Source organism: Labrus mixtus, chromosome 6 (assembly GCF_963584025.1).
Source record: "Labrus mixtus chromosome 6, fLabMix1.1, whole genome shotgun sequence".
NCBI classification, from domain to species: Eukaryota; Metazoa; Chordata; class Actinopteri; order Labriformes; family Labridae; genus Labrus; species Labrus mixtus.
The window spans coordinates 22,469,736-22,484,893 of record NC_083617.1 but is presented as its reverse complement, the minus strand read 5'-3'; the positions used below and the strand labels follow the sequence as shown (position 1 = coordinate 22,484,893).

At 39.9% G+C, this 15,158-nt stretch overlaps 1 protein-coding gene across 1 annotated transcript in view; it reads left to right on the top strand.

Moving 5' to 3' along the window:
• The window catches only part of pdzd8 (PDZ domain containing 8), a 40,008-nt gene extending 30,209 nt beyond the window's left edge, over positions 1-9,799 (top strand). The window contains exons 4-5 of the mRNA XM_061040522.1: positions 4,809-4,971; positions 5,078-9,799. Coding sequence (XP_060896505.1) covers positions 4,809-4,971; positions 5,078-7,437 — 2,523 coding nt within the window. The 3' untranslated portion in view covers positions 7,438-9,799. The remainder of the gene's footprint in view (positions 1-4,808; positions 4,972-5,077) is intronic.
• Positions 9,800-15,158: the final 5,359 nt, after the last annotated feature.

The following is a 15,158-nucleotide window of genomic DNA, read 5'->3' as shown; positions in this document are numbered from 1 at the left end:
GCCAAACCCAGGTATCAGACCAGCCTGCAGCTAGCCACCTCTGTAGACTGCTTTCAGTATTTACATGTTGGATGACTTACCCCATAGAGCTCAGTGGAGCACATCAAAGAATTTGGTTAAAGCAACATTCTTTAAAACCAGTCTGTTTTCCACCAACCCTGATTTAATACACAGATCTAAATACTAAATACAAACATATTGTCTTTATCTGCAATGCTAAAGATTTCCAGGTTACCAAGACCATGCTCAATGGTAATACTGGATGACGCTTGATTGCCTCCTATGGTGTTACTTGCAGATATTACTTTGTTTCTAACTTTTGCACACATAGTCGAGGTGCTGGTTGCGTATATTAAGTGCGTAAATGTACGGTGCTCTGGATAAGAAGTCACTTAGGATTTTTTAAAATGTGATTTCTTCTTTGGGGATGAAGTAGTATATTGCTCATAATCTCCCAGTCCCACAACACTTTTTTTTTAATCCATAGGCAATTTCAACATTTGTAAGAAAATGCTTCACCAGCTCTCCTCTAACAAACTGAAGAATTTTACTCAAATGGCATAATTGTTTGAGACATTGACAGTTTAAGTTTGTGTCATTTGGGATCACTTTTTTGGCTATCGTTTAAGGTGAATTTATTCAATAAAATCACTTTAAAAATCTTGGATGGATTAAAAATGAATATAAGGGGTGCCAGTGGTCTAGTGGTTAGTGTGCGCAGTGTACAGAGAATGACGTCCTAGAAAGCGGGTGGCCCGGGTTCAACTCCAACCTGTGGCTCTCTTCATTCCCTACTCTCTCTCTCTCTCTCCCCGATTTCTGACTGTTACCACCGTACTGTCTTGAAAATAAAGGCATAAAGCCCCAAAATAAATCTCTAAAGTCATGGTAAAACATTATTATCACTAACAGGGATATTCTAGTGGTCTTTGTTACAATATTTTTCCATACAAGTCTTGCACAGGGATTACCATTGTATGTAAGGCAGATCCAAATACCTCTCAAATCCTGCTTCCCTCTCATTAAACATTCAGATTTCTGCAACGAAAAGAACACTTGCTTAACAAAGTTGTTTTTATTCTCCTCTGCAGTATGCTAACCCACTTTGTTTAGTCTGCCCTGTTGTTTAGAAGGTGAGCAAGGTTCATTGTGGATGTGCTCAGCGTTAATCTGTTTGGTGGCTGTACACAGCTGAGCAACTGAAATCTGGTGCAACAGAAAGTGTCATGGATGTTTTTTAGTACAATAAGGGTTTTATTTTTTGGGATCAAAGGAAGACTTGTGATTTAGTCAAAGTGGTATAGGAGAGAACTTTAAAGCATTGGTAGCTGTCAATTTGAACGCATTAACCTTTCATTTATTCTTTGTGGCTGAGCAGATAAAAGGGAGACTGGATCTGCTGAAATAGATGGTAAATTGTTCCATTTACATCCGGCCTGTTCAAGGTTTGCTGTGTTATTTGTGTTTTCTGCTCAAAGACAAGGAACCAAGAGCTGCTTGTTGTCTTAGTCGATGTTAACAAGGTTAGTCCAGTCACTGCTGCTCGGCTCCGAGAGAAAGCTCCATTACACAACAATTAAACTCTGCAATTTGTAGAAGCACAAACAGCTACTTTCACTCAGGAGAGTCAGGGGAGAGAGAATATTGAGCTTTTTTTTTTTTATAGGTACATTTGATTCATAACTTTTGCCTTTCAACTGAATACATCCCTATAAATAATAAACTGAAAAAAACAATGAATGGTGCATATCCCTCTTAAGTTGTCCTTTGATTTTGATTTTTGGGGTTCAGTTTTTAAGGTTCCAATTCACCCAGAAGAGATAATATTACAGAATGAAGGGGGGGGGGGGGGGGGGGGGGTTGCAGTAGAGCATTGGGTTGGCAGATGCGAAAGGGCAAATGTTATCAACATTATGCCTAAGATTAATTCTTCCTTAGGCGATTAATATCTTCCTTATCAGATAGTAAATGGCAGAGTTTCCCACATAATTGTACATGTAGGGGTCACATTTGTGAATTCCTTAGGCTTAAAAATGCGGACAGAATTTTTTTCGGTAGCTGTCAATTAAAGGCCATACACTGTATGATAGCTACAGAAACGGCCCTCTTGCATTCCTGGATTTCTCGACTATGCAAGGCGGGGATCGAGGGCCAAGGAGTGGGAGCACTCACAGAATCAAACAAACTGGACTTTGCTTTGCTACGGTATGGAATGATTTGTGTGAGTGCGCCTTAAATTGAATGAGCTGTGGAGATCAAAACTATTTTTGTTTTTGTTGTTTTAGTATAAGAATTATCCAGTTGGTGTATTTTAGTTATTGTATAAACATCAGAAAGTCAAAAGTGCTTGCTCTTCTTTGGCATGGACTGGAAATTGAGTTTGAGAATAAAAGCAAAGAAACAGGATTAAAATGTAAGATACAGCTTCGAAACCAGTGCTGCTACTGGAGAGGAGTAGTCTTCTCGCTGGAGTTTTGTGTGCACTGATATATAATTACCAGTAGGTACATACGAGTGTCTGTGAGTGTGCATATGTTATTGGTGTAAGTGTGTTAAAGGGAGATTGCTACTGTTTGCACTGCAGCAGAATGGACTTGTATGCTGTCTTTTGTAAATCTATTCCAGGCACAATGAGCACATTGCAGCCAGTGAGGCAGCTGTACACACACACGTCCAATTAGTGATATTTAGCAACCACACTCACCAGTTCTTACTCAAAGGACAGAATATCACTGCAATGAGACTATGTATGTGAATCTCAATAGTCAAAAAGAAGGTTATCCACTCAGCACTGACATGTTAACACAGGCCTGTTAAAACACATAAACTGCAGCATTATATAAGTGACTGTAATATTCTGAGATTGACTTGGTTATCTGTTGCTTATTTGCCATAATATTACACTTTCAACATCCTGGGTAATAACCCAGGGATTTTGCATCTTCTCTTGTTGTATACAGCTGTGGGATTCAGAACAACAGGACCCACTCGTATGCACTAAGTAATGGTCATTGTGTGATTTGAAGCTGAATAGGCCTTTAGCCTCCACATTCTCCCCCACAGCAACCTGTTGCCTCTACAATGTTGTTATAGTCTTGTAAGAGCTGTAACATGGTCAAATCCAATTAAACCTTGAGACGAACAAACAAGGACACACACACACACACACACACACTCGAGGGTGAGGAAGTTCTCTGAAGGGAAATTCTACTCACCAGCCTGAACATTTAAAGCATTAAAAGTGATGGATAAAAATGGCCTCATTAGATTAATCTTTTTTTAATAGCAAACTCTGTAAAAACAAACACTCAATTTGTAACTTGAAAAGGTTCAAATTTACAAAATTGCACCATTTTCATTTCAAGTATCATTTTAGTAACATACACTCCATACTATGTGATTTTTAAAATACATATATACTGTATGTACATATATATATATATGTTTAGATTAAGCCAATACTAGCTTAGCAAGGAGTCTGGGTTATCTTGAGGATGGATCACAGCCCCTAACCACAGACTTAAGTACGACCTGCCCCCCACTCTCCTTGCCAGCTTGTATAGATCATCTGCTTATTCATGACTAGCTCTAACTCAATCACTGCCTTCCACCAGAACTGCAACGAATGACAGCAGGGAAATTACAGTCATTTGTCTCAGTCTTCCCACATCATGTCGGCCTTTCTCTTCTGTCTTTTGAAATGAGAACACCTGTACCTTCCTCTTCCCCCTCCTCTGCTTTACATCCTCCTGCTCATTTCACCCCTCTATACTTGTAACGATTTTTTTCACCCGTGCCACCAGTAGACTGAGAATCTCTAGGAACAGTTCAAATCAGTCGTTGCTGTATCATTTTGATCATCAGCACAGTCGTTGTGATTTTCTTGCCTGGATACATTCACAGTGATATGGTAGGCTTCCGGATAGGCATACAGCAGTTTACCTCTGCATCACCACAGGTGTACTCTGCTAGATGTGAGTTGGGCTGTGTGCAGTGGCTGTGATAAAGATGGGGGTGGGGGTTTAATTGCTGCTCTCTCTCCAGCTACAGAATTGCCACTTTGAGTTGTTTTCTCTCACCAAAGAGCTGAAGGAAGATGCCAGCGTTACGCTTGTGTTTGACATATTACAGTGTTTTCTCTCTTTTTTTTGGATCTTAACAGGGACTTGAAGAAATCTACACAGCTGTGAAGAAAATATTATTTATTTAATGAAGTATTAATTATCAATAAGTGTTCAAATGTACTGATGTTAATTATAACTCTCTAGAAAAAACACCTCAAGCTTATTTCTTGCATAGAATGATTAATAATGCCTTTATGATTCATAACTGCTAATCAAACAATGTTGCACCATTCACTACCATTGTGACCTTCTTTTAGTTCACTCTAGGTAATGGGTTTACACAACATTCACATAATCTTTGACGAACCTTTCACCTATCAATATTAACTACTAGATTGTGTAGAATCGTCTCGCCATCACTGTAAATCATACAATAGTATAAAGACCTTTTTATAATTGTCATCACCAAATACTGCTTAAAAACAAAGTGTAAAAAATGATCTTCTTTCTCGTATGCATTTAATAACAATACATCCTTATCCATAGCATTAAGACACAAGTTTGAAAATGTGGTTTAAAGAGACAGAAAAAGGTCAATCCAATGATCTCTTATTATTGATCGATAATTGTCTTCTTGAACAATACAATCCTAAAACAACATTAGACAGACAACAGTTGACATGCTTTGCAAAATATTTACTTTATTATTATTATTATTTTTCTCTCTTTACATGTTTGCATCAGACCGAGGTTGTCAAAGGGCAATGTGGCAGTGTTGGGATGACCTTCAGGCATGTCCCTGCCTCTGAGGGGGATGCTGTTCATGTCAGCATTGAGACAGTCACGCCCAACTCCCCTGCAGCCTTGGCAGACCTGCAGAGGGGTGATCGCCTCATCGCCATTGGAGGTCAGAGATGTTATTGTTTGCATTATTAACCAGAACTTTATTGAAATGTCCTTCAGTTCTTTGCCACACAGACATACTGACTAACTGTTCTTGTTTGTGTTTACAGGTGTCAAAGTGACATCCTCGGTGCAAGTGCCAAAACTGTTGAAACAAGCTGGAGACAAGGTAGTGATACTTTATGAGAGGCCGGTTCGCCACCAGACTTCCTCTTTTGGAAGCCTGGGAACACTTCAGGAAGGGTTTGGGCAGCTCGAGGAAACTGGTTTTATTTCACAGCCAGGGGGCTATGAGGAGGACCCAGCTCCCATCACCACCCTTTCTGACATATCTGACAGCAAAGATATGGACTCTGAGTTTGAAGAGCTGATTGTGGACTCCAAACCTAGCCAGACTGGTGGCCCTATTAGCAGTGTCTCAAATACAAGTGACATCAAGGAGGATTCCTTACTTACAGTAAACCAAAGCCCCAAAAGAACTGTGGCCAACTTGGCCTCTAAGCCCCTTGGTACAATATCACCCATCCTCAACCGCAAGTTAAACCTGGTGGGTCTCCAGTCACCACTAAAACCCCAGCCCAAAGAATCACCAAAGCCCTCTCCGCATAAGACTAGTAGTGATCCGGGCGAGGGTGTGCAGCGCCCCAATGTCCCTCCCCCACCTCCCCCCTCTCGCCCCCCTGTGCCACCAAGACCTCAAATAAGGTTGACATCAGCCTCATCAGAGACCAGTCTTTTGGAAAGCGTTGATTCTGTTACATTGACAAACGCTGCAGTTGCTTCAAACATTTCCACCACCCCTGCTTCTGAAAAGTCTCCTGAAAAAACTCCTGTAACTGGAGCCATTGAGGACAAGTCTGGCACTGAGAAAATATGTGTGAAACAGTCTGAAGTGAAGCAGTCTACCAGGGCAGCAGAGTCGAGTGATGAGCTGCCAGTCCCCTCCACTGTGACCACTAGCAACAAGGCCGATCAAGTAAAGGACAAAGCTTCAGAAAGCTCCTGCAGCACAAGGGACAGTTTGGAGGACCATTCCCTTTGGGAATCCCCAGAAACTATGTTTCGAAACCAGACCTCACGCTGGCAAAAGGCCTCTGTGGTGTTTGAGGTGGAGAGCAACCATAAGTACCTTAATGTGGCCCTGTGGTGCAAAGATCCCTTTAAGCTAGGCAGTTTGCTGTGCCTGGGTCATATAAGCCTTCAGCTGGAGCATTTAGCCCTGGAATGTATGGCTACTTCTTCAGCAGAGTACCAGAGCACCTTTAGGTTGGGCCCACCAGAGCCCCGTGCAAATGTCAGCCGCACTGCGCTACGCAGTTTCAGCACTCACAAGGGCTTCAACGAGAAGCTATGTTATGGAGATGTTACTCTGAACTTTTGCTACTTAGCTGAGGGAGAATTCGACTATCCTGTTGGAATGGCAGAAAGGGAGCGAGAGGGAAGCCTCCATGATGAGGATCTAAGGGAAAGGGAAAGAGAGCATATCTCCTCAGCACCACGTGAGGATTTGGCCTTTAGTAACATGCAGTTAGTGGAGGTTCGTCACAACTTCCAGGACACCCAGTTCCAGAATCCCACCTGGTGTGAATACTGCAAAAAGAAAGTTTGGACCAAGGCAGCCTCCCAGTGTATGATCTGCGCCTATGTTTGCCACAAGAAGTGCCAGGACAAGTGCCTTGCTGAGAATCCCCTCTGTGTGGCAGCGACTGAACGTCGTGGAGCTGACCCTGAAGCAAAATCAACTATAAACAGGGCCACCACTGGCCTAACACGCCATATCATTAATACCAGCTCTCGTCTGCTCAACCTTCGCCAACTACCAAAGACTCGGCTGGTGGAGCAGGTGGCTGATGTGGTGCCTGGAGTGGTGGAGCCCTCACCCAAGCATACCCCCAACACTTCAGACAATGAGAGCAGTGACACAGAAACCTACACCAGTGGTGCAAGCCCCTCAAAGCATTCTGTTGGCACTGGTGGCAGCACTAAACTTGTACGCAAGGAAGGTGGGTTGGATGACAGTGTGTTCATTGCTGTGAAAGAGATAGGCCGTGACCTGTACCGGGGGCTGCCTACAGATGAGCGGTCCCAGAAGCTAGAGTTGATGCTGGACAAGCTGCAGCAGGAAATAGACCAGGAGCTAGAGCACAATAATGCCCTTCTGCTGGAGGAGAGGGAGGCTATAGATGCCCGGCGTAAGGCTCTAATTAGTACTGCACTGGCAAAGTCTGGGGAGAGACTCCAGGCCCTCACCCTGCTGATGATCCACTACCGGGCAGGCATTGAGGACCTGGAGTCAGTGGAGAGCACCTCTCCTTCAGAGCAGCAAGGCTTTAAAAGCAAAGCAGAAGGTCCAGAGGAAGAGGCCCTGATGGGGGCCGAGTTGTATGACAGTGACATATGCAGCCCTGTGGAGGTGCAGCTGTTGGATGACATTACTGAGGAGCAGATCTGTGTGGAGGCACTCCACTGAATTAGACTAGAAAAGAGAAAGAGGAGTGCAGTGGACTTGGGCCTCTAAGGAAAAGAAATGTCCAGTTTGTATTCTGAGATTGGGTAATTTCAGAAGTCTGTTTTAAATATCAAGGATTTGGGGTCCAGTGTTAAATGATTCACATGTTTTTTTGTTTTTTTTTTAGGTGAAAAAGGGGTTGAGGTATTTCCTACTAAGGATTCTTGGTAAACCTGTTATTGGTGTTTTGATTTGCACAATGTGATGCTGTTTCCATGCTCTTGGTTTTAAAGGGAAGCTTGAGAGCTAGACTAATATCTGCCCTCAGTAGTGCTGCATGTTTATCCTCCAGTTTTGTTTTCCTGTAAGCATTTAATTCAGTTTGCTTTATTGTCTGTAACAGCTTTGCCATAAGGACTTTAGATACTGAGTACATTGTTGTGCTCTACCAGTCTGACTCAACTCTTGTGACGGAAATGTATTGTTCAAATCGTTAGCTGTAACAAGCCCATATGAAGGTGAACTACTTTAGTCTCTTACAGTGTGAATACTACCAGGGAAAAGCAGGCTAAGCAGGTTTAGACACCCTGCAATCGTTAATACATATCTTGTTGTTTTGAGCACTTTGTACTGTAATACATTTGGATTTTAGAAGTGATTCTCCTTGCTCACAAAGCTCTTTGAGATTTCAGCAGATGCGTAAATAATAGTGAAAACTTATATCGTTTGCTTCTTTTTTGTGGTATATTTGTTCGGATTGGTTAGGCCAAACATGGTGGACTTTAAAACCTATAATTTTTATTTTTCTCTTGCTTATTCCTGTTTTGTTCAGAACTACCCAAAAGTATGTTTACTGTTCAAAACCTTCATGTGTGCACTTGGGAAAGGCACGTTATTGACTTATTGGCTGATCTCTTTTCGGATGTTGTGCGGGAGCCCTGATGATGTTATGATCTTAATCATTTATTTTAAGGGTTTAACATTTGTATGTAGAATTTTAAAGCTTCCAAAAGTTGTTATCTGATTAAGTGAAGATCATGTTGCTTCATGAATTGTTTTCTGACCCCAATGAATGTATGTTCAGCCCTTGCTCTGTTTTGTGTATATGCAGCCATATGGCACTGCCTTTCCCCCCATTTCCTTGCAAAATATCAAGCATTAATGTAGCCTGTTACAGTAAGTCTATCATAAGCAGTTTGAGCTCCAAAATGCTTTGCTGTTCATCCGTTTTACAACCTCAGAGAGCCACTGGAAAATAATTGTTTGTGAAGATGGAGTAACTTACCAATGCATGTCAAAAGGAAAAATCTACCCTAAAACCTTCTCAAAACCTCTTCTGATTTGGTGTCCATCTTCTTGTATAACTTCACTGTTGTCAGTTGTGAAGTTTGTCATCCAGTACCAATTCCAGCATAAATACATTTCAGTTTGTTGGATGATACTCAGATTGAGTTTTATAACTCTTTCAAAATACCAATAACAGTCAGTAGATTGTTATAGACAGAAAATAGACATTTAGCAAGCATAAGTGGACCTGCAGACCCCAAACATGATGAAAATAGATCCAGAATCCATCTACTGTAGAGCAATGGACTTATTTTGTGTACTTACAGTATGAATACGTGCAGGTTATTATTTTCTTGCAACACAAAAACCAATGTACCAACTAACTAATACTTGAGCATTAAACAAAAGTTCAGTATAAGTCATCAGTGGGTAGATTTCTCCTTTTAATGTAGCGCTGTTTCAAAAGGATGGTTCACGCTAACTGGAAAAGAGTTGTTGTCACCATACTCAATGGACGCAAAGGCACATTTTCTGTACTGTTTTGTGTAAAAGATGTGTTGCTCATATAGATATTGGCTTACTGGCTGCTATACCTGTCAATTTTTCTCATTTCTGTATAACCAGATTTTTTGTGCAATATTTTTGTAAGAAATGAAGCTGATAATCAGGAGTGACTCCCCATGTCTTCGATCTCTCCTCCTTTCTCTTTCAAAATGTGCAGTCTGTATGCCCATTTGTCTGGTAATGTACCCAGTGGGTTTTGGGGACCAATGAGAACCTGAGTGGAGTCTACCCCTCCTTTGGCCTGAGAAGCACTGCTTTTGTTGTTGCTGTTATTACAATGTGCTCTTCAACAGAACTCATAATAACACGCTTCTGCCCCCCCCCCCCCCCCCCCCCCCCCCCCCCCCACGCCAGCTCTAACCAGTGAAACTGCACTTAAAATATCACCGCCCACCACAGCTTTCACCAGGTCAAGATGGTGTTCTTTACTTTTTACTTTTTGTGTATGTGAGGGATGTTATACATGGTTTTTCAGAAGGCCCATGTGATGAAGCTTTATTGTACATAACCTAAATAAACAAGCTCAAATGAACTCAAATCTCCTTGCTTATGTTTCAATCAGCCCTCGCAAAATAACTATAAAGGCACAATCTGTGATCCAACTGTAAAAAACCAACACCACACCAGCAGAAATTAAAGCTTGAGATTTGTAACTTCATGACGACATTTAAGACCTACATGTCACCAGTGGAGTTCAGTTTTTATCCCATAATGGTGATCCACACACAAGGAAAGCCTTTACTAAAAGATCAGTTGATGGTTGTCTTGAAAATCTATTTATTATTATTTGTGATTTTACAATAGAATTGTTCTTATCGGTTACTCCATTGACACTGGGTTGAGCTCTGTAACATCCTGAGGATATATGTCAGGCAACACAGCATCACAACTTTGTAAAAAGAGTTAGTTAGGGAAACAAAACTACATGGTTCAAGTAAGGTAAATATCACAGTAAGGTAATACATTTTGTCAACACTGACCATATATATAACCATTGCTCTGCTGGAGTTCGTACCTGTGTTTGACCTTTTATAGCCAATCACAGCGCTGTTGTACAAGCCATTAACACGTTACACAGGCCTCATTACACACCCTTTATCCTAAGACGGCATTAGACTTTCAATTTTCAGGGGGTTACATTTACGGTGAGAAAAAAGACGTTTAGTTTTTCTTCATTATATTCTAATACATTGCTTTAGAACTACATAATATTTCAAAATTGCCTCTTCTCTTTGCAAGAAAAGAAAAAAAAACCTGATATGCCCAGGATTTCATAAAATGAGAGCTTTGGGAATCTTCACTCCACCTATGTTGTTATAATAACCACGATTTCCAGGGTCCTTAGTAAAGAGAGAAAGAAGGGAAGGTAATGTTCTGCATCTGCAAAGTAATTGAAGCCCAATGTTGAGATGGACAGCCTGATTACAGCGTGTCTGCTCCCACATTTCCCTATCACGGAAACTCATTTCGCTGTCTTCACCCACCAAACACAGGCATTCAGTGTCAGTATTTCTGTTACCAAACTGAAAAGCATTCACCTTCTTGGCAATTTGACATTTTCATGGTACAAATACATGTGATTCTTCTGCTTCATACAAACATGACAATAAAGGAAACAAACGTCCAAATAACAAGAAATTTGGTCCTAACGCACCAAAAGGTAATGGCCCTGTAATCTGTCTGTCCTTACATTTTCTTTCAGTAAAGCATTTTTGAGGAGAAAACAATTGTTTCAGTTTACATTTAATTGAGAATTTGGCATTCCCACAAGTAAATAAAAAGATAACAACCAGCCATGATATACAGTACATGTTAGAAGACTCACAAACTGACATGGATCTACACTTGTATTGTGGAGAACGTTTGCAATGGAGTTAGATATTAACAAAATTGATAACCTTCCACATACAACTACGTACATTGTAGACCTTGTTCAAAAAACTGCTGATTTTCATGTTTCTGCTCAATTTTTTTAAAAATCACAATCTAATTTATGTTCCCTTAACCCAATATAGTCCAGTAATGTCTTTATGAGACAGCCAGCAAGTGTGTTTGCCATTTAAAAAAAACACAATATGTGACCTGACCAATAATTATGAACATTACATTTAATCATAACACAATGGACAGTGCAGGTTTCTTTGACAAATAAAAAAGGATATCAGTTTGTAGTAAAAGTTAGAGGTAAAGCTGCACCTGACACACAAATAATATTCCATTCCTCCATTAAAAAAAAAAATGATCAAGGTAAAATGTCTTTATTGGTCAAGTTAAATAACAGGGGGGTAGTCATGTACAGTAATCTGCACAACTGCATAAGAATGCAGAATCTAGCCAAGAGTCAAGATGGCAGAGGCTCTGGCTTTTGTTTTCAGTGAGAGAAAAGCAATGGAAAGCACTGGTTAAAATGCTTTTCTGGAACAATTCATTAGATGACAGAATATGTTTTTTAAACCTCTATTAGCAAATATCCACATATCTCCATCTTCATTCTCCAGTGATGACGAGCAGACAAAGACAATTCTTTACACACACTGTATGTCCCTTTCATTTTGTTCTTAGTATTTTTTATTTTCGGGCTGTTATTGCAATATTAAAGGGAAAAGTCCACTGTGCTGGTCCTCTACATCATTCAGCTCCAAGATTTACCGTAGTGACAACTAGTAGTGTAGTGTGGCAACTATCGGACACAAAGTGAGCACTTACCATGCTCAATTGTAAAAAATGTTCTACTTCTTTGTTGCTGCATGTTTACGTCTGGTATAATCTAAACATTGTTGGCTAACTGATGAGGTTTCACCTGTGAGATAATAATAAAAAAGAATTACATTTGAAATTCCAGTTGCTAATTATTCTTAAAATCCATTGTAGGAAAAGAAAAGTTGGATAGAAGGACAGTCTTCAACTGGGTTAAAGCCATCAGTAAGGCAGATATTGGCATTGAATAAACATTGGGGCATCAGTCAGTGTCCTTTGATATAACAATAAATGCTCTGTGATTATATTATTTTTCACAACTAGTCTTCATTTTACAAGATTGTTACTATGAATGATTCCAGTATAAGAGTTTAAAATTATAATTAGGCAGATGTTACAAAGTGTCTCAAAGTATTTTGCAGAGGATTTTCCAGTTGACCAAAACACTTAAGTGGTGAAAAACAAACGTGTTTTTATTCGTTTTTTGTTAGTACTTCTTATTTTTATAGATTTTTTTAATACTGACCATATTATAAACACCAAAAACCTGTAAACCGTCTGTGACCATTAACAGTATTTATTTTGTCAATTTTGGAATGCTTATCAGAACTTAATGTTGCTACATTATGAAGGTTGTCTGTTTTAAATTGTTCTGCATGCCTATTATTTGTTTTTGTTTTTAGGAATTTCTTACAAAGAAAACAAAAAATCAAAGAAAAGGAATTGTGTCCTGGCGTTGAATTGTACACTGACAAATGAGTCCAGGTGCATGAGACAACCCAATTGACTCTTCGTTGGCTCTTTGATTGGTCTGTTGACTCACCAATCAGGGAGCCCCCTCTCATAGCAACCATTGCTAGGCTACTTCCGGTTAGGCAAACTTTCATCTGGGCCAAGTCTTTTAAGTACATTATGGTGAAATTGTGACCATAATTTTGTCACTCCAACATGGTTAAAAGGTTTTTGTTGTTTTTACATGGTTAAAATGTGTGCTTGGGGGTTCTGCAAGAGTGACACAAGATCCACATCGTAATCCGGGATTTTTTCCCCATGCATGGATATGTAGCATTCAACACAAATTGATGTTGGTGTAATTGACAAAATGTGCACATAACTCTCAATTGTGTATTAGAGGCCCTAATGCCAACATTTAGAGGATATTACAGACCCCTGGCTCCAGAGATGTTCACTGATGGAGTCCAGAGGTAAGTCAGTAGAGGTAAGACAGCTAGCAGTCATCACTAACATCAGACATCTGTCACATTTAAAATTATTTTAACACGTTTTTAAAGATTTCAAGTTATCCTCATACACCCTGTCGTATCTTTGACTTTATTCTTTACTTAGTAGAAGACCATTTTTATAAAAGATCAATGAAATATAAATGAAAGTCCATCAAATCATGGGGCATTTCCAATTGTTCAAAATGAGAAGGAGCCTGGCGAAAAAAATTGTTGTCTAACTTAGAAACAGTAACTAAGGAGGGCGGGGCTAGACAGTGTGCCAAACCTGGTGAGGATAGGGCTTGACCCAATTGTTTTTGTCAAAGTTTATATTGTAAGACCCACCCCTTCTTGATTTTGATTGGTCAGTGAGGAAGAAGAGAATGTTGAGCCATGGTGGTCCAAAGTTGAACTACTTCAACTGAGAGCAGCAATAAAACACAGTTGTCACTGAGGGCGTTTTTGCACTTGGGACACTGAGCCCTGAAAATGCTGAACTGCACTGGTTTGGTTTAACATACTGTCAGCGGACACAGCCCCTAAAGGTAGTAGAATTAAAGTAATAGTTGAATATGGAAAATGTTAATTTGCTGTCTTGCAATTCAGGTAAATGCTTGAATGTTAGCATTAAAGCTATGGGGAAACAGCTCAACTTTTGAGGAGGAAGCTCAAGCCTTTTGAAGTATTGTCATTTGTCATAATTATGGACGAACCCATACAACCTGATTCAGCATCTTGCCTATGAACTATTTGGGTTTCAGTCTGGCTAGCTAGCTCTTTTTCTGTGCCTTTAGTCTCTATGCTAAGCAAGAAGTGCCATCTACTTGCCCTTGCTATGTATTTATCAAAATGTTTTCGTATAAATTTTGCTAAAAAGCAAAAAAGTAAATTTCCCAAAGAAACACCTTTTCATGTTATACAGATGGTTAATACCAAATGTGAATGGACTGTGTACAAGGAGAAAGACTACTCAATAAAAATACCCTACACTTGACATCATGTGCAACAGACCCTCTCCTACAGCCATCATTAAGACTTACCATAGCTGAAAAACAACGGTGTAGGTTACAAGAAAATTGTGGCTTATGGCAGAAACCCAGAAAGTAGTCAAGTAGTTTTAAATAACACTTGTTGCTCCACATTGATCAAACATTTGTAATCAGGAATTCAATTGGGCCAAGTCTGTTGGTGGCTGCAGTCCAAATAGGCCAATGGACTGCTGTGTCATCATTGGTTGCTCAACCTCACTAACCTCCAACGCACGTTTCCTATTTATCAATCTGAAACAGTCAAACACATTGAACATAGGCCTAAAGGAGGCAGTGGTCGGAGGCTTTTGGCCTGTAACCCTTTATTTTGTCAGTGGGTTTCTTTAAAATTCAGCTTTTGGCTAAGGGATGTCAGTCCATTGGCTGCTCGACAGCACAGATTGATTGGTGGATAGAAAGTTAGGGAAGATAAAAGGTCAGAAATTGACAGGTTAAATCTGTTTAATCCTCAGTTACTTGATCAACACTGTTTAATAAATTAACACTAGAATATAAATACAAGATTATTTACTGCAGCTTTCTTCCAGCCATTAGTTAACATTTATGAACTGTAATGGTAAGCTAGCTGGCAAGCTGTAGTTCAGGGTTTCCTTGCTAGAGTCAATCGAGCTATCCTCTAGAAATAAATTCACAGGAAATTCTTGTTTTGAGCAGAATATCAGAGCAACTTGAAAAAGTTGGTCTGACAGAAAAAGGCAAATTTTACTTAACTAATACATGTAGATAAAGTGGGTTTTTGCATATATATATTTCAAATTTTACAAGTCTAAAGTTTCATTGGCAAATAAGAGGAAGCTTAGCAGTTTCTTGGAAATGTAGATCTATGGGTAAGCGAGATATTATCATGAGCTACACTTTTAGCAATCCCATCAGTGTGTAGAATGACTGTAGTGCTTTAACTGTGCAACAAATAAATACCTTA